Genomic DNA, 25,038 nt, shown 5'->3' with positions numbered 1-25,038 from the left:
GTTCTTTCCACTAAGAGCCCAACCCACTGCTGGGAAAGCCCTTGGTGTCCTAGCTGTTACTCACCAGGCTCTGGAGACCTGGAGTTATTTTAACGCAGCCCAGCGCTCTCTCAGTCCCTTGTTTATTTTTTTTGTTTTGTTTTGTTTTTGTTTATCTTATCTTGAGCTTCAACTCCTTGCAACCAGTTGGCCCTAATCTTTTCAGACCCAAGGTAGCTCTTTGGCTAAAAGAAGAGATAGTAGGAGCTGGAGTTCCTTTCTGTCGGTTGTACTGGACTCCAGCAGATCATTTTTCTCCATGCCGATGCTGGGTGTAGTCCCTGAACTCTTCCTCGTCGATAGAATGGGAATATTATCCGTGTACCTGCTGTAAAGGTTAAATGGGATGATGTCGAAATGCTGTGGGAGCACAGGAAGTACCTGCACACCAGTGTAAGACCCTCTGCTCTCATCCACAACAGTATGTCTGTTGGGCACGGGTGGCCCCCCAGATGATACAAAGATGCTTTCCTTTAGGACTCAAGTTTTCCAGTCCTCCCCAAAAATCAACGAGAGGACCTCTGTCAAGAGATCATTTTTGGCACTAGATACAGACTTTTTTTTTTTTTTTTTTTCCCTAATCATCAGGCCTAGAAGGGGCCCATATCATTCTATGTATGGGAGCCCCAAGTCTTCCCAAACTCAGCAATTCAACGCCAATGGCACGAGACCAGTCTTTTGTGCCACAATCATGAGTTGATTTGGCCTTGTGAAACCTTCAGCACTGAAACCAACTGGCACTGCCTTGAGATCAACTATGGAGTGAGTTTCTAAGACTGACTGTGGTTTTTCTGAGCAACCACTGGCCAGACCTTCTATCATCTCCCCAGTATGAACGACACTCCCAGCTCAAGGGGGAGAAACAGCAGGGGCAGTTACTAGTTTCAGAATCTGCCGGGCAGCAGACCACGCTGTGCACACACCCTTGGACTTTTCAACGACAGTAACCTTAACACTTTCCCCAGCTCAGTCAGATGGGGGAATTATACACCAGGGACACCTAGTGGTGTGAAATCACTATTGGCTACAAAATCCTTAGCTTCCATAACAGTCCTGTATGGTAAATGCCCCACAACTGGGGCCCTTTCCTCAAGAACAGAGACTTAAATTCACCTTATATTCTATTTCTCGTCTGCAAGACTGGCAACCTAAAGAATCTTCTATAGCTACTAAAATTCAGGCACCAGGCATGGGCACTATCAAAAAAGGAAATGCTGGGATTTGCCTCCTTCCATTTATTATCCTCATTCACTTCTTGAACCAAGGGACCACCCTTAAAAACACTTGATTGGGGTCACCTGGGTGGCTCAGTCGTTAAGCATCTGCCTTCAGCTCAGCTCATGATCCTGATCAATCTCCTGCTCCATGGGAAGCCACTTCTCCCTCCCCCACTCCCCCTGCTTGTGCTCCCTCTCTCGCTGTGTCTCTCTGTCGAATAAATAAATAAATAAAAAGTGGCAAAATTAAAAAAATATTTGATTGGATGATACTAGTTCTCTAAGAATCATTTTGAGCTAGGTTAGCTAAAACACACTCTGGTGTCTACATGGCTCTGCCTATTCCTTTTTCTCTAATTTTTATTTTCCTACTAAAAGGGACAGAAGGCAGATATGCTGGGACACCTTATACCATGCGGACTAAATTCATTTGTAAAGATTACTTTACTCTCCTAGAAAAATACACATTGCAAATTTGAGGGCTACAACTTATCAACTTTAAGAGGATTCCTGAGGGAGAGGGGGGGTAACCTTTGAACATCAGACTGTGTGGTGATGTGTGGGAGAGGAATATTAAATATGGTTGGGTCAGGAGGACTTTTAAAAAATGTTTTTCCCATTTTTTTTTTTTTTTTTTCTAAAAAAGGAAAACCAACGTGCCATCTGTCTGGCTTATTTTGTGTGTGCGCAAGTATACACAGGGATAGGTTGGGGGGAGGGGTTGTGTCATGCAATGAGGCAAAAACAAGATGACTTCCTCTGAGAGGGGAGCCTTAGTGTTGTAGGAGGGAGACAAGGAGAGGTCACTGAAGAGGGCTCAGAATGTAGTTGCTCCCTCTTGTTCCTATGGAGAACCCAGAGCATCTGTGGTGGAGGGCAGAAAGCAGAATCATCTCTCAAGGGTATTCCTATCTGAACACATCAGATGTCCTATAAAAGTAAACAGGTCTGTTTTAGAATATAAATGGTCATGACTTCCTGTGCTCCTGAGGTGGGGCAAAATAATCCATGAACACATAATCCTTCTGGGCAATATGTTTCTGGAGTGGCCAGCAGAGGGCTCTAGGAACAGAGGGGAGGGCACACGGGGAGAAAGGTTTCTAGAGATGGAGTCTCTTCAGGGGGTCTTTGAGAAATGTCCTTTTTTCCAGTATTCCTAAGTGACAGCACTGGTGAACTTGGTCTGAATTGTCAGTGTCACTCTGCAAAGGCCAAGGGCCAAGAGTCAGGAGGCCACTCTAGGTTGAAAAGAAAGTACATCTCGAGGCCAGTTAAGGGCTGCAAAATGGTTTGTGGCTGGGCCAGGAGGAGAAGATGTAGAAAGTCTCCGTTTTTTTAGATGCCAATGGTCTGCAGAACCCGCCTCTCGTTGTCATTAAGGTGGCCTGAGAACATTATGTAGCAGGGCTGCTGAGCGAACTGGCAGAGGAAGTCTGTGAGATATGCCTGGGGGGAAGAAAAAGAGTAGCATTACTGAGGGTTTCCAGGCTCACCAAAAACCCCAAGTGGTACAGGAAGCACTGGCTTTTTGACAAATGCCACCAGGCTGAGGGGTGGCTTTCTATATTCTTGGATCTGGTGCAGGCTTAATCCAGACTAAATTCCATAAGGAAATGAAATTTTCCCAACAGGTCTCATATTTCGCCCAAGGACTTTCACAAGACAGCCGGGTTGCAAGAAATTGGACCGCCATACTGGCAGGTATAATGCTAAGGTACTTCCAGCCCACCCAGAGCCCTTGACTACTCAGCAAGATAGGAACTCTCTGCCCTGAAGCTCCCAGAATGAACTATGAATGGGTTTGAAGCCATATTCCTGTTTCCGGGGCTTGGGACATTGTCACTTGCAAGACATCAGTCTCCGGAAATGCTCACCTGCAGGTCGATCTGATAGAGAGGATCCTTCAGGGCATCAGGGTCATCTTCCTCGTCATCCTCATAGTAATCCTCCTCTGTTAGACACAGCCAACACAGTAAGGGTCAGGGCCGAGGCCCCTTCCTGCACCCCAAGCAGGGAGGCATCACCACACGGCTGGGGTAGAAGGGCTAAAGAAGCCCAAAGAATGTCCCTTGTGGGCCCACCTCTCCCCTTTGGCACCCCGTTCTTGGTGCCAGCGCACAGAAAAGGTATTTAGCATGGCTGTCCTGTCCTCTTCTCAAACCGCTTACCATATTTGCTTGTAGCGAGAATGTCAGATAAGAGTTGGCCAGCTAAACCATCCTCTTCCTCCTCTTCGTCCTCCTCCTGGTCCTCCCACATATCATTGGAGTCATCTACTTGGAGATGAAAAGCAGCTGGAGAATGCTCACACATTTTCCCTTCCCAAATGCAAACAGGCCAGAACAGAAGGGTCCCAAGGGTTTCTGCAACGTGGCCTGTGGCCAAGCCCTCCCAAAATGTTTAAATGGAAGAACCGAGGGTGTTCTGGTGGGTAGAGAAAAGGTTGAGAAACTCCTGAGAAAAACCGAACAGAAAGGGGTAAGCAGCTTGCCTCCTGGCCGCCTCCCACCCCAGCCTCTGCAGAGATTTCACAAGGCGGACCTCAGGAGCAGCTCGTCACGTGTGTAGCAACGCTAGCTAGCCACGTGATGGGCATGCACGAAACAGTAAAAAAAAACCCCGTGATTCAATAAGCCAGACTGATCATTTGAACATTTGTAACTCGATCTGCCAGGCTGAAAGTCTGCTGAGAGTAAGAGCCTGGTGCACCTTGACCCCACTCTGCAGGAGTGGCCTGGCGCGCGGCATTGGCCTCCATGACGTTGGAGAGCTCATTGATGATCAGCTTCAGGATCTTGACCAGTAAAGGAATGTTTGTCCAGCGCTCAGGGTCTGGAAAGGCAAGGCGAGGCTTTTAACAGATTGTCCGTGGGCTCCCTTCTGGCAGTGCCCCCACCCTCCTGCGGCATTGCTCAGCAGACACAGTTCACCGACCCGCAGGCTTTCCACCATCCCAGACCATATCCACTTGCCACAGAAGGATTTAAAGTTAAAGAACTTCATTCTGCTTGGTGTTCTCAGAGTTCAGAAGTTAGGACAGGTAAGAGTTCAGGAATTAGGAGATAGGTTTTGGGGGGTAATAAGGCTTGGACACCAAGTAACCGTACAGTGCGCATTACTCCAGTCCCCATGACTTGCAGTTTGAGAAACCGCACAGGTGATTATCAACCGACGGCTGAAGAGGGCAGCTCTGCACTCGCTGCCTCCAAATCACTGACGTCATAGGACAAAAGCAATCTGGCAACAAAGACATGCTCAAATGCTTATCAGAGCCCCGAATGAAGCTGGAAGTTGGGGTCCCTGAGATTGTTTTTGCCAATTTTCAGCAGTAAGAAGGAACCATATGTTCTGATCTGTTGTTTACCTATAGCTTTCTGTTTCTTTTTGTCAAAGCCATCACTAACAGCTGTATTTTAAACATCGAGATCACAGTGCATCCCTGAGTCCCCCCCCCACCCCCGCCACTTAGCCCCCAGGGAGGAGACTGGAGGGGCAGCAGCATCACCCACTTTTGGCTGACTTAGAGCGGGTGCGGATGCCCTCATCCATGCTGTAGATCTCCTCTCCCTTCACGCGGATATCCTGTAGCCGTTTGTCATCTGCATTGATGCCATGCTGGAGCAGTTTACACAGTGCCACAGAGCTAGCAAGGAAGAGCCAAAGAGGGGTCAATCAGCAGCCCATGTGGAGTTCACTCCAAGGAGATCAGCAATTATGTTCTAAGACTCTTCTCTGGGTTGGTGAAAATTCTGTTCACAACAAATTAGGAGAGATGAGAGAACTGAAAATGGGATTTAGTGTTCATGAGGATGGGCTAATGAGAACTTTTGAGCTTCGTGAACAAAGCTAAGGTGGGCAAGGATCGCAATAGCTGGCCACACTGGAAAGTGCAATGGGGTGATGGGAACCAGTGGGAGGCAAGTCTAGGCCAGAAAGTTGGCAAGCCAGGGTTAGAAGGCTTGGCTTTATAAAGCAGAATAAGCCACTAGCAATACTTGGCTAGGTGAAGTCTACGGCAGTGGAGGATCTCTAGCCAGCAGAGAGGGGGAAAAAAAATATGGTGTACTCGTGTCGACTGTGTTTTAGAAATTTCAAGATGACAGCTATTCAAAGACACCGACTAACAATAAAGAAATAGAGGAAAAAGGGAATACAGGGGGGCAGTTTCACATGTTGAACAAAAATCAGTGAAGCAAGTCAGGGAAAGCAGAAATGCAAGGAGAGGGCAGAATGCCCACAGAAGAAATATGGGCCCTACCTGACTTTGCCCTCATACTGGCCATAGAACAGATGCTGCCGGCTCGTCCACTCAGCCATTACAAACTCCAGGGCAGGTTTGCCAGTAGGTCCTGGGAGGCTGCACAGGAACTCCAAGAGGGGTTCCAGCTGAGTGTGCACCAGATGAGCGAACACCATGATCAGAGACTAGGAGGTAACAAGAAGGACATCTGCTTCAGGGAAACCAATTTCAAAGAGTTGGAGATGAGAGGGAATGGGGTTGGCCAGTCAAGAAACAGAATACGGAGAGTTCCTTGTCAGCATTTCTTGGGCCAGAATAGACAGATTTTACTTAACTGCAAGGATGGTAAGACAAAGTAAAATACCTCCAGGCCTGTATATTGATTTCCATCTCTACCACCTGGAGGTTGGCAAAGCCCTGCTCCCCACTGTCCTCTTACCTGCATGACACTGAGCGTTTCTGCCTGCTGCATCTTACTGAGGATGGCACGAAGAATCTGGTCCAGATTCTCACCCAGCTCCCGCCCTGCCTTGGAGATGAGGGTGGAGACGAGGCGACCCACAAAGGCCGCAGTGAACTCGGAGGTACGGGGGTCCAGGAGCTGGCTCACCACTTGCATCACATACCACAGCCCATTGTGGCCCTGCTCATCGTGCCACTGGGCCACCTGCTCCAGTGTCACTGACACGTAAGCCCGCAAGCACTCTCCACCATTCTGGGGAGACAAAGGTGGCAAATGAGATTAGCAACAGGGGAACAGATATCAGGAGGCCCTCGGTCTATATGGGCAAATGTTTTTCTTAGAGGCCTATGTCTCATAAAAGTGATGAGCCTACAGGGTTTGTGGTGGGCATGTACAGTTGGAGTCAGGAATTTACTGTTACAGATATAGCCATGCAATATACAATCCTTGCTTTACCAAATTAGCTACCTCAAAAATCTTAGTTCTGATCACAAGGGATCATGGTCAAGTAAACTAAATTTTAGCCATGAAGAGCTACCTATGGTAGAAGTTTAAGATGTAAGCAGTGATTATGGACACTACAGGTGTTTATGAGAATAAAGACAGACAAACATATGAACCACTATCTGCCCAGAGATTTCCAAAGGCCTGTTACTTTGCTGATTTTACTGAGTCAGGAAAGACTTTCTTAGAGCTTCAAGTCTGTAGGTCTGTAATCTCATCCACAGTAGCAATACCCAGATACAGATGGACAGGATGTCTGGCATCCATACTCTTTAAGATCATAACAGATACCAAAGCACAGAATGCTTGGCTTCTGCAGCCTAGATCCTTCCTGGGTCCAGGTTGGATTTGAGAGACCTGTATCTCTAAAGGAGACTGTGTCAGCTTTCTCAGGCTACTGTAAGCCTATGGCCGGGGAGCTACCTTCCCTCTTCTAGTCACCACAGCTCTGATACCTGCATGGTGGCGTTGTCATCTGTGTGAAGGGTGCACTGTGCCACAGCAGGGAAAGCTTGGCAGATGAGTAGCTGGGAAAGGGGAGGCTTTGTATTCCGTACTACTGTGGTCAGGATATCAATGGCCGTCTGAAGGAGAAGAGGGGGAGAAAAAAAAAATCAGAACTGCTCCTAGGGTGGGGGTCGAGGGTGCCCGACATCCAAGATCCTTATTGCATGGACACAACATAGCAACCCAAAGAAAGTGCATTAACTTTCACCAAGTAAAGTTTCTGAAGGAAAGGAGTAATTAGCTAGTGGATAGTGCTCTCAGCCTCCTCTTGCTAGCTCGCTGCTTGCTTAGATATGGGGGTGGGCGGTGTATGGTGGTGGAGTGGACAGACAGTCTGGTGACATACTCAGTGGCACTGTCTAATAACAGCACTGTTCAATTCACCAAGGGCAACTCGGGAACAAGAAGAGGCAGGTCCCCAAAGCCTCAAGAATCAGGACAGCCCCCCACTGTTCTGTGGGCAAAGGAGCCCAGGAAAATCACCCTATGAATCTCTAATGCCACTGGCTTCCTGTCAGCTAGGTGGGATGTACAGGTGACATGGGAAGAGCGTGAGCCCGCTCTTTTTCTTAAATCTCCACCCACATCGGTGCCCTGTAAGCACTTACCGCACACAGCCCTGCAGGGATCTTGTCTGCTGGGGCCTGCATTATGCTCACGAGAGTGGGAATCAGCCTCATCTGCATTGGGCCCTGACAGGCTTCAATCTGGGACAGCTCCTTGAAGATATCCTGGGCCAGCGAGGCGACGACAGGATCTGAAGTGGATAAGGCACACAGAATCCCCCCCGCCCAATGGTCTGCATGTGCTTCTGGCTTAATGATGCCTGTTGCTTGGCCCTCACCCAAGTTAACAACTTCTGCTCTGCTTACATGTCATATACCTGGGAGCGAGTGAGGACGTATGAATACCCTGAAACAGGAGACGCTATAGCTCTCCAAGAGGATACATGGTTTCATTAAGTCAGAAACTGGCCTGGAATAGCTACTCCTAAAATGAAACCCGGCTCTTTTTCTGGGGCAAATCTTTAACGACTTTTATTCTTGTGAAACCTGGATTACAAAACCAAACGCTTAAGGAAAAAAAAAAATCCCCACTGATACTTTGTTAAGAAGACCATGAAACTTTCAAAGGTTGCCGAAACACTCATCGCCAGGTTCTCCTGTGCTGAAGAGGAAGCATATACATCTCCCAGGGGTTAGTCATGAGAAAAAAAAGAACTTCCAAAGCATTTCCAAAGCGAAAGGCAAAATCCTCACAAGGCAGAGCCTTGTGAAGAAATGAAACTTTGGCTTGACCTACGTCACCTATTTAAGAAACATTTCCTCCTGTATCGAGCAAGAAAAAATAGAAAGTATCACTGCAGCATTGCTTTGAAAAAAACTGCGAACATTCTAGATGTGCATTAACAGAATCAGCAGATTATGCTATAGCCATTTTAGGGACTATCACGTGACGGCTGAGAAGAATGAGAGGTATCTAGGAGTGCAACATGGAAACCTCTTCAGGACACTTTTTTTTTTTTTTTAAGAGTTTATTTATTTTGTCAGAGAAAAAGCAGAAGCAGGGGGAATGAAAGGCAGAGGGAGAAGCAAGCTCTCTGCTGAGCAAGGACCCCAATGCTGCAGGACTCGATCCCAGAACCTGGGATTATGACCTGAGCCAAAGACAGATACTTAACTGACTGAGCCACCCAGGTGTCCCTTCAGGACACATTTTAAGTGAAAAAGCCAATCAAATAAAACGTTTAGTATATCATATTATGTAACTCCTACCTCTATATATCCTGTATTTCAATATTGGCACTCCCTCTATAAAAACAAATATCCTCAATATTTTTTTTGGTAACGAAGCATTACACAACCGAAGTGCTGTTAATAATGCGCACTCACTATTGAAAAAGTAAAAATGTAGGAAAGTATTCAAGGAAAGAAAACACCTGGAATTCCACCACCTAGAGAGACCTACCTTAACACTTTGATGTATTTTCTTCTGGTACTTTTTCTATGTACATATCTATAAATTAATTCTTGTCTAAAACAAACCCAAAACTTGGGGTTATACTCTAACCCACTGAGCCACCCAAGCGTCCCCTAGGGTTATACTCTATGCAGTTTGGAAAACCTCCTATTCTCTTCTTAGAATGTGAGCACTTTCCCACGGCTTTAACTACTCCTTTCAAGTCTGATGTTTAGAGGCTGCACGGTATTTCACTTTACGGATATAATAAATATAACTAATTTTTTTTTTTACTACTTCTAAATTTTTGCTACTACAAAAGCCATGTGACGACCTCCATTATTCATAACCCTTTGCATGGGTCTTTCTTCAGTATCTCATTCTCTACGTGATAGCTGTGGGCCCCTTCTTTTAGGAACATCTTGATGTAATCACTGGATTTCCCACTTAATTGTTAAAGTTCTGAACTGTACCTCTTGCCTGCTAACCCTTTACTTGTCTTTTTCCCCAGTTCTGACTGCAGGTGAGAGTGACAGAACACCTCCACTTTTTGGTGTTCCTCTAGCTCCAGTACGGGCTCTCCTCTTTGCTGAGTGGAAGCCTTTCTTTGCTTACAGTGCTTAAGACCACGAGACCCAGGGAAAAGTTTCACCTAAAGTGACCAGCCACCACCTTTCCTTTGGTGTCCCTCATCCGCACAGAGTCCCGGGGGCGTACCGTTACTGTACTTCAGGAAAATGGCGATGGTGAAGGGGCAGATTTTGCTTTCCATGGTTGCTGTGAACTCTGGGTCTACTGTACAGACGATGCACAGGGTCTCCATCACCAGGTTGAGGACCTCTGAGCTGAACTGGGCTGCTAGGTGGATTAAGCCCTCCAGGATACTGGGGAGGAAAGGCTGAAGCACGTGGGTACTCTCTGAGACTTTTAGTTGGTCACAGTAACTACAGAGAGAGAGACAGAGAGAGAGAGAAGCAAGCATTACTCATAAGTGGAACTTTTAATTCCTGGTTTTTCTAGTTGGTATCACAGATTACACCATTAGCATGTGTAGCTTTATGAAGCTACTTGCAGAGTTCGTTTTCACACCTTTCTGGGGCATATTTTGTGAACATCAGCACTGCCGTCTCTAAGTGAATTTATTTCTGCTTTGATTTTTTGCTGTTTTAAACTTTCATCCCTCTCCCACTGTCATATCATTATATTCAAATTAGTAAGATGTTAACTAAATGCTTTATAATTCCTTGGATTACTGCTATAATCACATCCTTCTGATTTTGATATATATTCCTGTTATTTTTCAAATAGTTAACAGTTTGTTTTTTAAGATTTTAAAAACTTGTTTGAGAGAGAGTGTGTGTGTGGGGGGGAAGAGCAGAGGGACAAGGAGAAGCAGGCTTCCTGCTGAGCAGAGTCTAACGAAGGGCTCAATCCCATGACCCTGAGATCATGACCTGAGCCAAAAATCAAAGAGTCTGATGTCATTTTATTTATTTATTTAAAAAATATTTTATTTATTTATTTGATAGAGATCACAAGCACGCAGAGAGACAGGCAGAGAGAGAGAGGGGGAAGCAGACTCCCTGCTGAGCAGAGAGCCCGATGCAGGGCTCGATCCCAGGACCCTGGGATCATGACCTGAGCCGAAGGCAGAGGCTTTAACCCACTGAGCCACCCAGGCGCCTCAAGAGTCTGATGTCATTTTTAAAAATTTTATTTTTTATTTTTTAAAAGATTTTACTTATTTATTTAACAGACAGAGATCACAAGGAGGCAGAGAAGCAGGCAGAGAGAGAGAGGAAAAGAAGTTGGCTCCCTGCTGAGCAGAGAGCCCGATGTGGGGATCGATCCGGGGACCCTAGGATCATGACCTGAGCTGAAGCAGAGGCTTAACCCTCTGAGCCACCCAGGCGCCCCAAGAGTCTTAAATAAATCTTAAAAAAAACCAAACAAAACAAAAACAGGTTTGGGGAAAGGCTCTGAGTGGCTCAGTCGGTTGAGCGTCTGACTCCGATTTTAGCTCAGCTAGTGATCTCAGGGGCATGAGATCGGGCCCTGCACTGGGCTCTGTGCAAAATCACTTTGGATTCTCTATCCGTCTGGCCCTCCCATTTGTGCTTTTTCTCTCCAATAAATAAATAAATAAATAAATCTTTGAGTTGGGGTGCCTCAGGGGCTCATTGGTTAAGCACATGCCTTCTGCTCAGGTCATGATCCCAGGGTCCTGGAATTAAGCCCCACTTCAGGCTCTCTGCTTGGTGCAATGCCTCGTTCTCTCTTTCCTCTGCCTGCTTGTGCTGTCAGATAAATAAAATCTTTAAAAAAACAAAACAAAACAAAACAAAAACACCTCAACTAAGCCACCCAGGTGCCCCCAAATAGTTACAGGGTTTTTTTGTTTTGTTTTGTTTTAAAGATTTGTTTATTTGTCCGAGAGAGAGAGCACAGGGAGGGGGAGTGGCAGGCAGAGGGAGAAGCAGGATCCCTGGGGAGCAAGAAGCCTGATGCAGGACTTGATCCCAGGACTCTGGGATCATGATCTGAGCCGAAGGCAGATGCTTAACTGACTGAGCTACCCAAGCATCGCAATAGTTAGACAGTTTTTAACATCTTTTCTAGCACAACTGTTAATTAGTAGGAGAATATTTAACTTTCATGTTATACAGATTCTATACTTTTTGGAGTATTTTTCATCCTAAAATGAGATCAATTTGTATAGCCATTCTATGCAATAATAAATTTGTGTAGTATCTGTGTACAACAGAAAATTGTGTACTAAAATTTGTAAACTACCTGTAGGGTTTAAAGTTTTCTATACATAGTTTAAACTTACCTCTTATTCAGTATTTACTGAATGCTGCTTACCACGTCCAATGGAATATAATTATCCTGTTTAAGTCTGTACTTTTGTTTATCTTCAGAATGGCAATAAAAGTCAATAAAAACGCTGCTTCTCTATGTTAAAAGAATCTAGTACAGAAACAAGGCGCTCTGCAGGTACTCCATACATGGTTTTTCCTAATTTTTTTAAGTGGCTTATAACCATGTTACTTGTGTCTGATCAAAGGTCCATAGTGAACAGTGAAACTGTGGGCTTTGATCTCTCAGATTTGTCCATAGACTTTTAAAAAAATATTTATTTACTTATTGGAGAGAGAAAAAAAGAGAGAGAGAGCGAGCGAGAGAGCGAGTGGAGGGAGGAACAGAGGGAGAGAACAAGCAGATCCCACAACCCATGAGATCATGACCTGAACAGAAATCACGAGATCACGAGTTGGACACTTAACCAAGTGAGCCACCCAGGAGCCCCATACTTTCTGTTTTTTGGTGCGTAACATCTTGATTTTCAATTCTACCTTGCTCTGGATCTGACTTTTCCTTAAGAGCTAAACGGTCATCTGGCCTTGGTGAGCTCTCAATGCCTTAGACTAGGTTTTGCACCCTTCTCTCTACTGGTACTCAACACTGCTCTGCCTTCTTCCCTCTGCTTCTCCACTCTAAGGATTTACAGTTACTGCTCTTCTGATGAACCTGAAACCATACGGTCTGGTAGATCACAGAGATCACATCATCTGCTTAGCTCATACGGGATCTTGTATGCCACACTAAAGAAGGTGAGACTATTCTGGAAGCCAGGGTATCTCAAACCTTTTTTTTTTTTTTTTAACAAATGATTCCTAATACCTTCTTTGCCCTCCCCAAAAGTCTTCAAGCAACACTGAAACCCCAGGAAGATGCCATAGTTTTATTTATACTGTGGCTTCATGTGTCACCTGGCATACCAGGATCCCTGCATCTCAGTTTGAAGAGCACAACTGGGACCATGAGAATTTCACTTACAGGAGCAGAAATATCAGGTTTCTGCTTTATTATTTTTTTAAATGAAGATTTTATTTATTTATCACAAGTAGGCAGAGAGACAGGCAGAGAGAGAGAAGGAAGCAGGCTCCCTGATGAGCAGGGAGCCCGATGTAGGGCTCGATCCCAGGACCCTGGGATCATGACCTGAGCCGAAGGCAGAGGCTTTAACCCACTGAGCCACCCAGGCACCCCTCAGGTTTCTATTTTAGAAAACAGTTATACAGCTAAAATTCTACAGATCGCTGGAATAGAGGCTGGAGCAGAGACATCAATTAGGAAGCGATGGCAGAGATTCAGGCACAAGAAGTTGAGAATACAAACTAGACTAGTAGTAGCAGGAGAGAACAGATGAAGGCGAAGGAACCAAGACCTGAAAGGGAGAGATCGGGGATCTCTACTTTTACTAAAACAGGGATACAAAATCTCTTCAAGCATAAGATCTAAAGGTACCAATTCCTTAAAAAAAAAAAAAAGGTCCTGATTTCTTCTACTAAAACAGAGAATACAGGTAGGGCAGGCTTGGAGGGGGTCAACAGTAAGCTCAGTAGCAGAAGTGTTTATTTTTAGATACTTAAAGATACATCTGCCCTGGTATTGATAAGTAGCAGATACATTAATTTAGAGCTCAGGAGAAAAGCTGGCATAACTGTGATCTGAGAAATGTGACACAAGCAGGAGTATCTGTTGACCAGTATCTTGTTTCAGAAATGATTTTGGGCAGTTTGCAATGATACATTAATTATGACATGGAAGAATACATTAAAACCAGGACAAAAGAAAAGCAAAGTAGTGTGATGGCCATAAAAGTCTGCTAGTGACATCAGAAAGAAGTTTCAATAATGTGATAAGGACAGAAGCCAGATTGTAACTGGTTGGGAAACTGAATAGGGACGGTTTCTAGTATATAGTGGGGAAAAAGTAGTTGGTTTCTAGACGGTTTCATAGTAGTTGGTTTCATAGACGGTTTCTAACCTGGGATCCACAGATGTGGTCAAGGGATCCAGCCCTTGATACCTTATATAAAATTTTAGAAACATGTGTAAGTGTCCATTTCCCTGGTGTGCAAAGCTTTTGTCACCTTTTCAGAAGTTTGCTTCATCTTTCAAGTAAATTACTGCCCATGTAGTCAGAGACTTAACATTATTTTTTTAAGTTTTCTTCACATTTTTTTCTGATTATAAAATGTAACTTTACAGACAAATCAACTTTAATTTTTTAACTTGATTTTTTTCAGCTTTATTGAGGTATAAGTACATATACCATTGTAAGATATTTAAAGTGTACACTGCGGTCATATGGTATTGATGTATACCTACACTGTTAAAGTTCCTCCTCATCTCATTTGTTAATCCATCCAACACATCATACATTTTTGTGTGTGTGAGAAAATTTAGGTTCTATTCTCTTAGAAACTTTCAGTTATACAATAGTGTTATCAACTATGTTTTGTATTAGATCCTCTGATCTCATAGAGTATGTGTATCCTTTTATCAATCTCTCTCTACAGCCCCACCCTCTTAACAGCCACTTTTTAAAAGATTTTATTTATTTGAGACAGAGAGAGAGACAGAATGAGCATGAGTGGTTGGAGAAGCAGAGCGAGAGGGACATGCAGACTCTGCACTAAGCCCAAAGCCCGTAAGAGGGCTCGATCCCAAGACCCTGAGATCATGACCCAAACTGAAATCAAGAGTCTGACACTCAACTGACTGAGCCACCCAGGTAACCCCATTGCTTTCTTTTTAAATGAGAATGATTTCTATTTTTAGTTCTAGATATAAATGATACCATGCAGTATTTGTCTGTGTGGCTTTTTCCACTTTGCATGATGCCTTTATGATCCGTTCCTGCTGCTGTAAATGGCAGGAGCTCCTTCCTTCTCACAGCTAAATAATATTCCATTGCATATGTACACCACATCTCTATCCCTTCATCTGCTGACACACGCTTAGGTTGTTCCCATATGTTGGCTACTGTAAATAACAAGCAATGAGCACGGGATTGCGATCTCTTTTAGATCCTGTTTTCATGCCCTTTGGATATTTACCCAAAAGTGGGATTGTTAAAAGAAATGGTAGTTCTATTTAAAATTTTTGAGGAAACCCCATACTGCTTTTCATATACTGCTTTACCAATCAATATACATTCCCACCAACAGTGTACAAGGGTTCCCTTTTCTCCACATCCTTATCAACACTTATTATTTTGGATAACAATACACTTGTTGTTTTGGATGACAGCCATTCTAACATGTGTGAGGTGTTATCTCATTGTGGTTTTGATTTGCATTTCCCTGATAATTAGAGATGTCAAGCACCTTTTCACTTACCTGTTGGCCACTTACAGGTCTTCTTTGGTAAAGTCTGTATTCAGTTCCTGTGCCATTTTTTAACTTGTTTCATTTGCTATTGAGTTTTAAAAACATATTTAGAATATCAATCCCCTATTATTATGTTTTACAAATATTTTCTCCCATTTTGATGGTTGCCTTTGATTTTGTAGGTGGCTTCCTTTGCTGTGCAAAAGCTTTTCAGCTTGATGTAGTCCCACTTATTTATTTTTTGCTTTTGTTGCCTTTGTTCTTAGTGTCAAACTCAAAAAGCCACTGCCAAAACCAATACCACAGATTTTAACTTCTATGTTTTCTTCCAGAAGTTTCATGGTTTTAGGTCTTATGTTCAAATTTTTAATCCATTCTGAGTTAACTTTGGTGTATGATATAAGAATAAGGGTTCAGTTTCACTCTTTTGCATATGGCTGACCAGTTTTCCCAACACCATTCATTGAAGAGACTACTTTTTCCCCACTATATACTTTTGGCTCCTTTGCTGTAAATTAATTGACCATTTATGTGTGGGTCTATTTCCAGGCTCTGCATTCTGTTCCACCGATCTACGTATCTACTTTATGACAATACCATACTGTTTTGATTACTCCTATAGTTTTGTAATATAGTTTGAAATCAGGCAGTATGAAGCCTCCGGTTTTGTTCTTTCTCAAGACTGCTTTGACCATTCAAGGTCTTTTCTGATTCCATACAAATTTTAAGACTGTCTGCCACTGGGAGTTTTAATAGGAATTGCACTGAATCTGTAGATTGTTTTCAGGAGTGAAAATTTTAATAACATTAATTCTTCTAATGCATGAGCATGGAATTAACTTTCCATCTTATTTGTGTTTTCTTTAATTTCTTTCCTCAGTATCTTATACGGTATACAGATATCAATATCAGTGTACAGATCTTTTTTTTTTTTAAATAAAAGATTTCATTATTTCAGAGAGAGAGGGATAAACACACTCCTTGTTTAGCCCCAGGAACCTGAGATCATGACCCAAGCTGAAGTCAGATGCTTAACTGACTGAGCCACCCAGGGACCTCTTCAGTGTATAGAGCTTTCACCTACTTGGTTAAATTTATTCTTGGTATTTTATTATTCTTGATGCAATTATAAATAGTATTGTTTTAATAATTTTCTCAAAGTTCATTATTAGAACTACACCTGATTTTTGTGTATCTTGCATCCTGTAAATTTACTGAAATAGTTCTAGCAATGTTTCAGTGGGATTTTTAAGGTTTTTCTATATATAATACCATGTCAACTGCAAAGAGACAAGTTTATGTCTTCCTTTCCAATCTGGAAACTTCCATTACTATGTGGAATAGGAATGATGAGAGTAGACATCCTTGTCTTATTCTTGGTCTTTTTTTTTTTTTTTTTTAAAGATTTTATTTATTTATTTAACAGACAGAGATCACAAGTAGGTAGGCAGGCAGAGAAAGAGGAAGGGAAGCAGGCTCCCCGCTGAGCAGAGAGCCCAACACAGGGCTTGATCCCAGGACTCTGGGATCACGACCTGAGCAGAAGGCAGAGGCTTTAACCCACTGAGCCACCCAGGTACCCCTTATTCTTGGTCTTAAATGAAAAACATGATGTTAGCTGTGGGTCTATCATAGTTGGTCTCTATTGTGTTAAGGTGTGTTCCCACTATACTCACTGTGTTTATCATGAATGGATACTGAATTTTGTCAAATGCTTTTACTGAATCTACTGATATAATCTTATCATTTTTATCTTTCATTTTATTCACTGGTATATCACACTGATTGGTTTACATAAGCTGAACCATCCTTGTATTTCAGGGATAAATCCCACTTGATCACAGCTGTGATCCTTTAAATTACAGTTGAATTTGGTTTTCTCATATTTTGTTGAGGATTTCTGCATCTATATTCATCAGGGATATTGGCCTGTAGTTTTCTTTTCTTGCACTGTCTTTGTCTGGTTTTGGTATCAGGTAAATGCTGGCTTCATAAAATGAGTTTGGCAGTGCTCCTTTAGTTTTTTTGGGAAAGACTCTCAGACGAGCAAGGATTTATATTAGTTCTTTAGTTTGGTAGAATTCACAGTGAAATCATCTGGTCCTGGACTTTCCTTTTATGGGAAGTTTTTGATTACTGGTCCAATATCCTTACTTGTTAATGTCTGTTCAGATTATCTATTTCTTCACAATTCAGTCTTGATAGGCTGTATATAGTTTCTAGGAATTTCTTCTAGGTTATCCAATTTGTTGGCATTCATAGTAGTCTCTTATGATCCTTTGCATTTTTGTGATATCAATTATAATGTCTCCTCTTTCATTTCTGGTTTTTAAAAAACATTTATTTATTTATTTTAGAGAGAGAGAGGGCGCACACATATGTGCAAGCAGGACCTTGAGGGGCAGAGGGAGGGGGACAGAGAGAATCCTCAAGCAGACTCCCCTGATGAGCAAAGAGTCCAACTTGGGTCTCAATCTCATGACCCTGAGATCATGACCTGAGCTAAAACCAAGAGTCAGAGAGGCTTAACTGACTGAGCCATCCTGGTGCCCCTCATTTCTGATTTTTTTTTTTTAAAGATTTTATTTATTTATTTGACAGACAGAGATCACAAGCAGGCAGAGAGGCAGGCAGAGAGAGAGGGGGAAGCAGACTCCCTGCTGAGCAGAGAGCCCGATGGGGGGCTTGATCCCAGGACCCTGGGATCCTGACCTGAGCTGAAGGCAGAGGCGTTAAACCCACTGAGCCACCCAGGCACCCTGTCATTTCTGATTTTATATTTGAGTCTTCTCTCATATCTTTTTAGCCTAACTAGTTTGTCAGTTTTGTGTTTTCAAAACATGGAGCTCTTAGGTTAGTTGGTTTTTTCCATGGTTTTCCTGGTCTCTATTTATTTTTACTCAATCTTCATATTATTAACTTTGGGCTTCATTTATTGTTCTTCTTCTAGTTCCTGAGATATAAAGTTAAGTTGTTTGAGATCTTTTTTTTTTTTTTCTTTTCTTAATTTAAGTAGAGACTTATCTCTCTATATAAACTTCTCTCCTAAAACTGGCTTTGCTGAGCGGGGGTGGTGAGAAAAAAAATAAAAATTAAAAATTAAAAAAATAAAATAAAACTGGTTTTGCTGCATCCCTTAAGTCTTGGTATGTTATGTTTCCATTTTTATTTCAAGATATTTTCCTGTTTTTCTTTTCATTTCTTTTTCCACTGATTATTTAGGAGTTTGTTAATTTTAACGTATTTGTGTATTTTCTAGTTCTCCTCCTGTAAATAATTTCTAGTGTTATTTCACGGTGTTTGGAAAAGATAGTTGGTATGATTTCAATCTTAAGTTTGCTAGGATTTGTTTTGTGACCTTTCCTGGAGGAAGTTCTGCGCATGCTTGAGAAGGTCTATTCTGGTGCTGTTGGATAAGATGTTCTTTCTATGTCTATTAGGTCCATTTAGTCAAAAGAATAGTTCAAGTCTGGTATATGCTTACTGATTTCCGTTTGGATAACCTATCCATTGTTGAAAGTGGGTTATTAAAGTCCCCTAGTATTACTGTATTATTGTTGATTTTTCCCTTCAGATGTCAGTATTTGCTTAACATACTTAGGTGTTTCAATGTCAAATGTATATATATTTACAAATGCTGTAACTTTTGTTGAATTGACCCCTTTATCATTAAACAACCATCTCTTGTACAGCTTTTGGGCTAAAGTCTATTTCATCTGATAGAAACATAGCTACCCTTGCTCTGTTCTAGTTTCTACTTGCATGGAAGAGATCTTCTATCACCTCACTTTGAGCATGTGTCCTGAAGAGAGGCTCTTAAAGGCAGCACACAAGTTGGGTCTTTTTAAAAAAATCCATTTGGCTACTCTTGACTTTGGATTAGAGATTTTTTTAAATAAAGATTTTATTTATTTATTTGAGAGAGAGAGCATAAGGGGGGGCAGAGGGAGAGAGAGAAGCGGACTCCCTACTGAGCAGGGAGCCCAATGCTGATGCCAGGCTCGATCCCAGGACCCTGGGGTCATGACCTAAGTTGAAAGCAAGATGCCAACTGAGCCACCTAGGTGTCCCTTGATTAGAGATTTAAATCCATTTACACTTAAAGTAATTTTTGAGAGGCACCTGGATGGTTCGGTCAGTTAAGCCTATGACTCTTTATCTCTGCTTAGGTTTTGATCTCAGGGTTATGAGTTCAAGCAGTGCACTGGGCTGGCTCCACACTGGGCATGGAGCCTACCCAACCCCCACCAAAAAAAATTAAAAAAATTTTTTTTGATCAGTAAGGACTTATTAATGCCACCTAACTGTTTTCTGGCTCTTCTGTAGTTCCCTTGTTCCTTTTTTCCTTTCTTGCTCTCTTTGTGAATTTATGATTTCCCATAGTGGAACACTTTGATTCTGTTGTCTATTACAGATTTTTGCTCTGTGGTTACTGTGAGGCTTACATAAAACATTTACAGATGTAACAGTTTATTTCACACTGATAACTTTGTATACAAAAGCGCTACTCTTTATTCATTCTCTTATGTTTTTGATGTCACAATTTAACTTTTTATATTGCATATTCATTAACAAATTATTTAGCTAATTATTTTCAATACTTTTGTCCCTTAACCTTTAGCGTTAAGTGGTTACCACACTGCCAGATAACAGTATTAGAGTATTCTGACTTTTATTACACACTTATCTTTACCTGTGTTGTATATTTGATATTATTAATTTCAGTTCAGTTTGAAGAACTCCTTTCAGCACTTCTTGTAAGGTAGATCTAGTGGTGAAGAATTCCCTCAGCTTTGCTGGACTTTGTCTTGCTTTCATTCTTGAAGGACATCTTTGCTGCATACTCTTGGTTGAGAGTTCTGTTTCAGCATTCCCTCCTGGCCTGCAAGGTTTCTGCTGCCAAGTCAGCTCATATAAATGAGAGAAATATTTTTCTCTTGCTGCTTTAAAAGCCATCTGATTTTAGACAGTTTTTTTTTTTTTTTTAAACTAACGGATAGTTTTATTATAACGGATGTTGGAAAAGGTAACTTTGAATTGAAATTTTAGCTTCATGAACTTGGATGTACAATCTCTCTTCAGATTTGGGATGTTCTCAGACATTATTTCTTTTAACTAAGCTTTCTGCCTTTTAACTAATAAGCCTTCTACCTCTCTTCTCCTTCTGGAGCTCCAATAAATCACAGATGGTTTCTCCTAATGGTATCCTCAAGTTCACACAGGTTTTCTTCATTCCTTTTCATTCCTTATTCTTTGCCCTCCTTGAGTGGAAAATTTCAAAGGTCCTGTCTTCTAGTTCACAGGTTTTTTTCTTCCTCTTGAGTTGTTCATTTTCGATGGTCTCTGTTGCTTTTTAAAATTTCATTCATTGTATTCTTCATCTCTAGGATTTCCACTTGGTTCTTTTTCATGATTTCTATTTCTCTGTTGAACTTCCCATTTTGTTTATGCATTGTTTTTCTGATTTCACTGAATGGTTTTTTGTGTTTTCTTATAGCTGAGCTCCTTAAAACAGCTATTTTGGACTCTTTATCAGGTATATCACACGTCTCTGTGTTTGGGGTCAGTTACTGGAAAATTACTTTTTTCATTTCAAAAATTACATTTTTTTCATTTCAAAAATTACATTTCCAAAATTACACCTTTTTTGGTGTCACGTTTCCTTGATTTTTCATGTTCCTTGAAGTCTTTCTTGCATTGTGGTCTTCACATTTGAAGTATCGGTTGCTTCTTGCAGTCTTTTTTTTTTTTAAGATTTTATTTATTTATTTGACAGAGATCACAGGTAGGCAGAGAGGCAGGCAGAGAGAGGAAGTGAAGCAGGCTCCCTGCTGAACAGAGAGCCCGACGCGGGGCTCGATCCCAGGACACTGGGATCATGACCTGAGCCGAAGGCAGAGGCTTTAACCCACTGAGCCACCCAGGCGCCCCGCTTCTTGCAGTCTTTAAAAGTGTCTAGTCTTGGACTGCTTTGGCTCCAGGGCTGTGCTAGAATCTCTCTGCTGGACTCCTGGACTGCCACAAAGGCTCTCTCATCCTTGCGTGATTGTCTAAATCTGTGTTCTCCAGGGGTCCCTGGACCACAGCTGAGATTGGGTGGAGCCAGTTCATGGACTACTTCAGGGTCTGCAGCTGGGACTGAGGTCTGTACTTCTACTAATGTCCAACACATTGCTGGGTAAGATCCTCCCAGGTACTTGATGTGTGGTGCTGGTGATAGAATCCAAGCCAAATGGGGCTGGAGCCAACCCTTAAGGACATGGAGCTGTGTCTGGGGCTACAGCCAGGACTAGGGTTGATACATCAGCCGCTGGGTGGGAGCCTGACTTCTCAAAATGGCTCTCCTTGTTCTTGGACAGCACTGGGGTTTCAGGCTCCTCTCTGGATCTCACAGCTTCCACAAAGGCACTGTTGTCCATCAGTAGATGCCAAGTTATTGTTGAGGGAGGGAGACAAGTGAGGGGTATCTTCTTCAGCCGTCCTGCATACATTATTTCCCCTCAATGTTTTCTAAAGACACACATAACAATGCCCAGCATCTGCATATCTGTTTCAAAAGGTAAGAAGAGAGTAGCAGTAGGTAGAAGATGAATTTTCTATTTTTAGGATTTTAGGTTGTTTTTAGGATTCAACTGAGACTCTTAAGTTTGGACATTAAAATATTTCTTAAAACAACAATACTCCCCTCTGATCTTGGTAGGAATACAAATAAATGACTAGTTGAGTCACTAGTATTATATTAGCTGTGAAAAGGGGAGGTAAAACTGGGAAAAAAACAAGCAGTGTTTCTAAGCCTTGTTATCCCAAATTTAGTCTCTAAAACAGAAAAAAAAAATCAATCGACAAAATGACCTAAGAGGCTCTAATCCTGCTTCTATAATTTCTTTTCTTTTCTTTTTTTCAAGATTTTATTTATTTGACGGAGAGAGACACACAGCGAGAGAGGGAACACAAGCAGGGAAAGTGGGAGAGGGAGAAGCAGGCTTCCAGCTGAGCAGGGAGCCTGACATGGGGCTCGATCCCAGGACCCTAGGACTATGACCCGAGCTGAAGGCAGACACTTAACAGAGACACCCAGGCGCCAGTGTTTCTGTAATTCTTCACTGTACCATCCTATGCAAGTTATTTATCTCTCAAGCCTTCACCTTTCTAAGAAAGGGAGTTGATCTAGATGTTTCCAGAGCTGGAGTGAACTTTCAAGGAATGAGGAACAAAAGGGAACAAGATCTACTGGGACTCAAAGAAGCCATGTTCTTTCTTTTTTTCTCTGTTTTCTCTTTTCACTGTGTGACCCACTTCAGTGCCTGCAGCCTATGGCACAGAGGCCAGGCAATGGTTCAGGGCCACAGTTTGCTCTGGCATGGGGCACTATGAGAGGCCCAGGGGGGACGAGCCTCCCATAAATCCAAACCCATGCGTAGAAGCCATGTTCTTGATTTTTTTTTTTTTTATATGATTCGTTTGCCATTTGGTAGGAGATTTTCATCAGAAATTCCCAAGCAACATAATCCACTGGCCAAATGCTGTTTGGGACTTCTACTCTGAGTAATTTTCTCTTATCACCCTAAGGTGGTGTACTCACCCCCAGATGGCTCTCACGGCAGAAATTCGAACTGATGGGGGTTGTGTCTCATGAAGACCACTAACTGTTGCCTGTAGAAACTGCTGGATCAATTCAGGGGACATAGCAACAGTGAACCGACTGGCAGCCCAAAGTGCCCGGCCCAAGAGAAAAGGAGACACTGGGAGGAAGAGAGAGCAATTAGGGGTTGGACAATGAAAAGTTTCTGTTATTTGCCCTTCCTCCTTCTCCACCTCCATCCTCAACTTGTTACAGTAACTGGATACTACATAATATACACAACTTAAATAAGGAAAAAGGATGATCTTATCAGATAAAAGCAAATGTTCGACCTGTGGTACAGAATGCATTTTCCCAGTTTTGCTTTTCACTATTTGTGGCAAAGCAGATCTTGAATATTCTTAGGCTAAAAAGACTTACCTCCTTCATTCCCCTCCCTACCTCTCATTATCCTTTACCAGCACCACTAGTTAGTCCTCTAAATGTCTCCATTGCCAGTTTTTCCTACTCCTGGACCACTACTGAAACAATATAAATTATAGCTATCATTGTTTTACTTAGTACCGGTCAATAAATTCCATAGTCTACCAAATAAAGACCATTTTAGTTAAGCATTATAGTTAAGGCCCCCTATGATCAGTAGCTTTAGCATTATCAATGATTTCCTTTTATGGACTCTGAACTCAAGCACATACCCATCCCAGCAACTCGCACGTTACCTTGCCATTTCTGTGCCTTGTATATAAGCCAACACATTCACCCCTACTTGCATCATACAACTGATCTCTTAGGCTGAAGTAATCCTAACTATCTCTGTGCTAGTCTTTAGCTTTCTTATATATTCTTACATATTTTGTTGGTTATTCTAGCCACCAGTGTGAGGATGTCTACCCTCTGCCTACTATAAGCTGCTTGAAGACAGAGTCTGTACTTAATCAGCTTATCACAGGGCCAACCTTAGTCACTCGTAAACATGTAGTTGTTGAGAATTATTGAACAGAATGTAACAACCTTTGCCAGTCAGATAATCACATACAAATTTCCATCATACAGAAGTACTCAAAGTATGGCCCAGGGACTCCTGGGAGTCCCAAAGTTGAAACTTTCATAGTGATACCAAGTTATGATCCATCTTTTTCATTCTCGTTCTTTCTTAAGTATACAGTGGAGTTTTGCAGAAGTGATCTGATGTGTGCACCATGGCTCTGACAGCTAATGAAATGTATGTTAGCATTTCCTATATTTTACAAACTTCTCAGATTTATTTATTTACTCATTTTAGAGTGGGGGAGACAGAGGGAGAGGGAGAGAATCTTAAGCAGACTCCACACCCAGTGCAGAGCCCGATTTGGGGCTTAGTTTCACGACCTGAGATCATGACCTCAGCCAAACTCAAAAGTCAGATGTTAACCATCTGAGCCACCCAGGTGCCCCAAAACTTCTCAGTTTCAATTTCTAATATGCTAAGTATTGACACATAAAATTCACAGAAAAACTCTTTCAGATCACTAGTAATTTTTAAGTGTAAAGGGGTCCTGACACCAGAAAGTTTGAGAATGGCTGATGCAGAAAAGCTTCGAGCTATTGGCAGGATAATAAATGCTATATATTAAACTTTGCCCCAGTCAATTACAAATATTCTCAAGTCTCCATGAATTTTTGAAGGTTCTTTACTAGGACAAATTCTACAAAAAATATACTGATGGGCTTAAGAAATTTCAACACTTTCATTCAACACATAATTATGAAATGCCTAATACATGCAAGGCACTGTGGGATACAAGCATCATGATTTCTACCTTCAGAAACCTTACAGTCTAGAACGAGAAAGAAAACATTCATCAGCGTAAGTGCAGAGTGAAAAAGGATATTCCCAGTGGGCCTGAGCTCTTCATGTTCAACCACTGTAACTTCGTGAGTCAGAGAATGGAAGTGACATTGTGAGATAGTCTATAACACATTACCTCTTTAAAGTCAGATTTTATTTATTTACTTGACAAAGAAAGAGATCACAAGTAGGCAGAGAGGCAGGCAGAGAGAGAGGGGGAAGCAGGCTCCCTGCCCAGCAGAGAGCCTGATGCGGGACTCGATCCCAGGACCCCAAGATCATGACCTGAGCTGAAGGCAGAGGCTTAACCCACTGAGCCACCAGGTGCCCCAGAGTAGAATGTTTTCAAATGGCTTCGGCTATTCGAAGGGCTAGTCTATGAGTGAGAGGCATGTGAATGGATTGGGAATGGAGCAAATAATGCCAAATATCCCATGATTTATGTACTTGGAGAAAGCGAAGATGGCCTTTTGTAATGACGGTGGGGGTGGGTGGGTCTAAGGAAGAGAATAAGGCAT

At 42.4% G+C, this 25,038-nt stretch overlaps 1 protein-coding gene and 1 non-coding gene across 3 annotated transcripts in view; both read right to left on the bottom strand.

Moving 5' to 3' along the window:
* Positions 1-1,681: 1,681 nt before the first annotated feature.
* Positions 1,682-25,038, bottom strand: part of IPO9 (importin 9) — a 55,252-nt gene continuing 31,895 nt past the window's right edge. For both annotated transcript variants that reach the window (XM_032878247.1, XM_032878248.1), the window contains exons 14-24: positions 22,693-22,852; positions 9,647-9,873; positions 7,579-7,727; positions 6,919-7,047; positions 5,936-6,211; positions 5,515-5,681; positions 4,766-4,899; positions 3,966-4,088; positions 3,425-3,529; positions 3,131-3,207; positions 1,682-2,702 (exon numbers count right to left, since the gene is read on the bottom strand). In XM_032878247.1, coding sequence (XP_032734138.1) covers positions 2,592-2,702; positions 3,131-3,207; positions 3,425-3,529; positions 3,966-4,088; positions 4,766-4,899; positions 5,515-5,681; positions 5,936-6,211; positions 6,919-7,047; positions 7,579-7,727; positions 9,647-9,873; positions 22,693-22,852 — 1,658 coding nt within the window. In that variant the 3' untranslated portion in view covers positions 1,682-2,591. The remainder of the gene's footprint in view (positions 2,703-3,130; positions 3,208-3,424; positions 3,530-3,965; positions 4,089-4,765; positions 4,900-5,514; positions 5,682-5,935; positions 6,212-6,918; positions 7,048-7,578; positions 7,728-9,646; positions 9,874-22,692; positions 22,853-25,038) is intronic.
* Positions 22,392-22,527, bottom strand: LOC116879884. The gene has a single exon (XR_004385119.1). It is a non-coding gene; the product is annotated as a small nucleolar RNA SNORA42/SNORA80 family (small nucleolar RNA).

The sequence above is a fragment of the Lontra canadensis genome, unplaced genomic scaffold, assembly GCF_010015895.1.
Source record: "Lontra canadensis isolate GAN:19392208 unplaced genomic scaffold, GSC_riverotter_1.0 scaffold63, whole genome shotgun sequence".
Classification (NCBI taxonomy): domain Eukaryota; kingdom Metazoa; phylum Chordata; class Mammalia; order Carnivora; family Mustelidae; genus Lontra; species Lontra canadensis.
The sequence above is the reverse complement of the archived record's forward strand: the minus strand, read 5'-3'. Positions and strand labels throughout refer to the sequence as shown.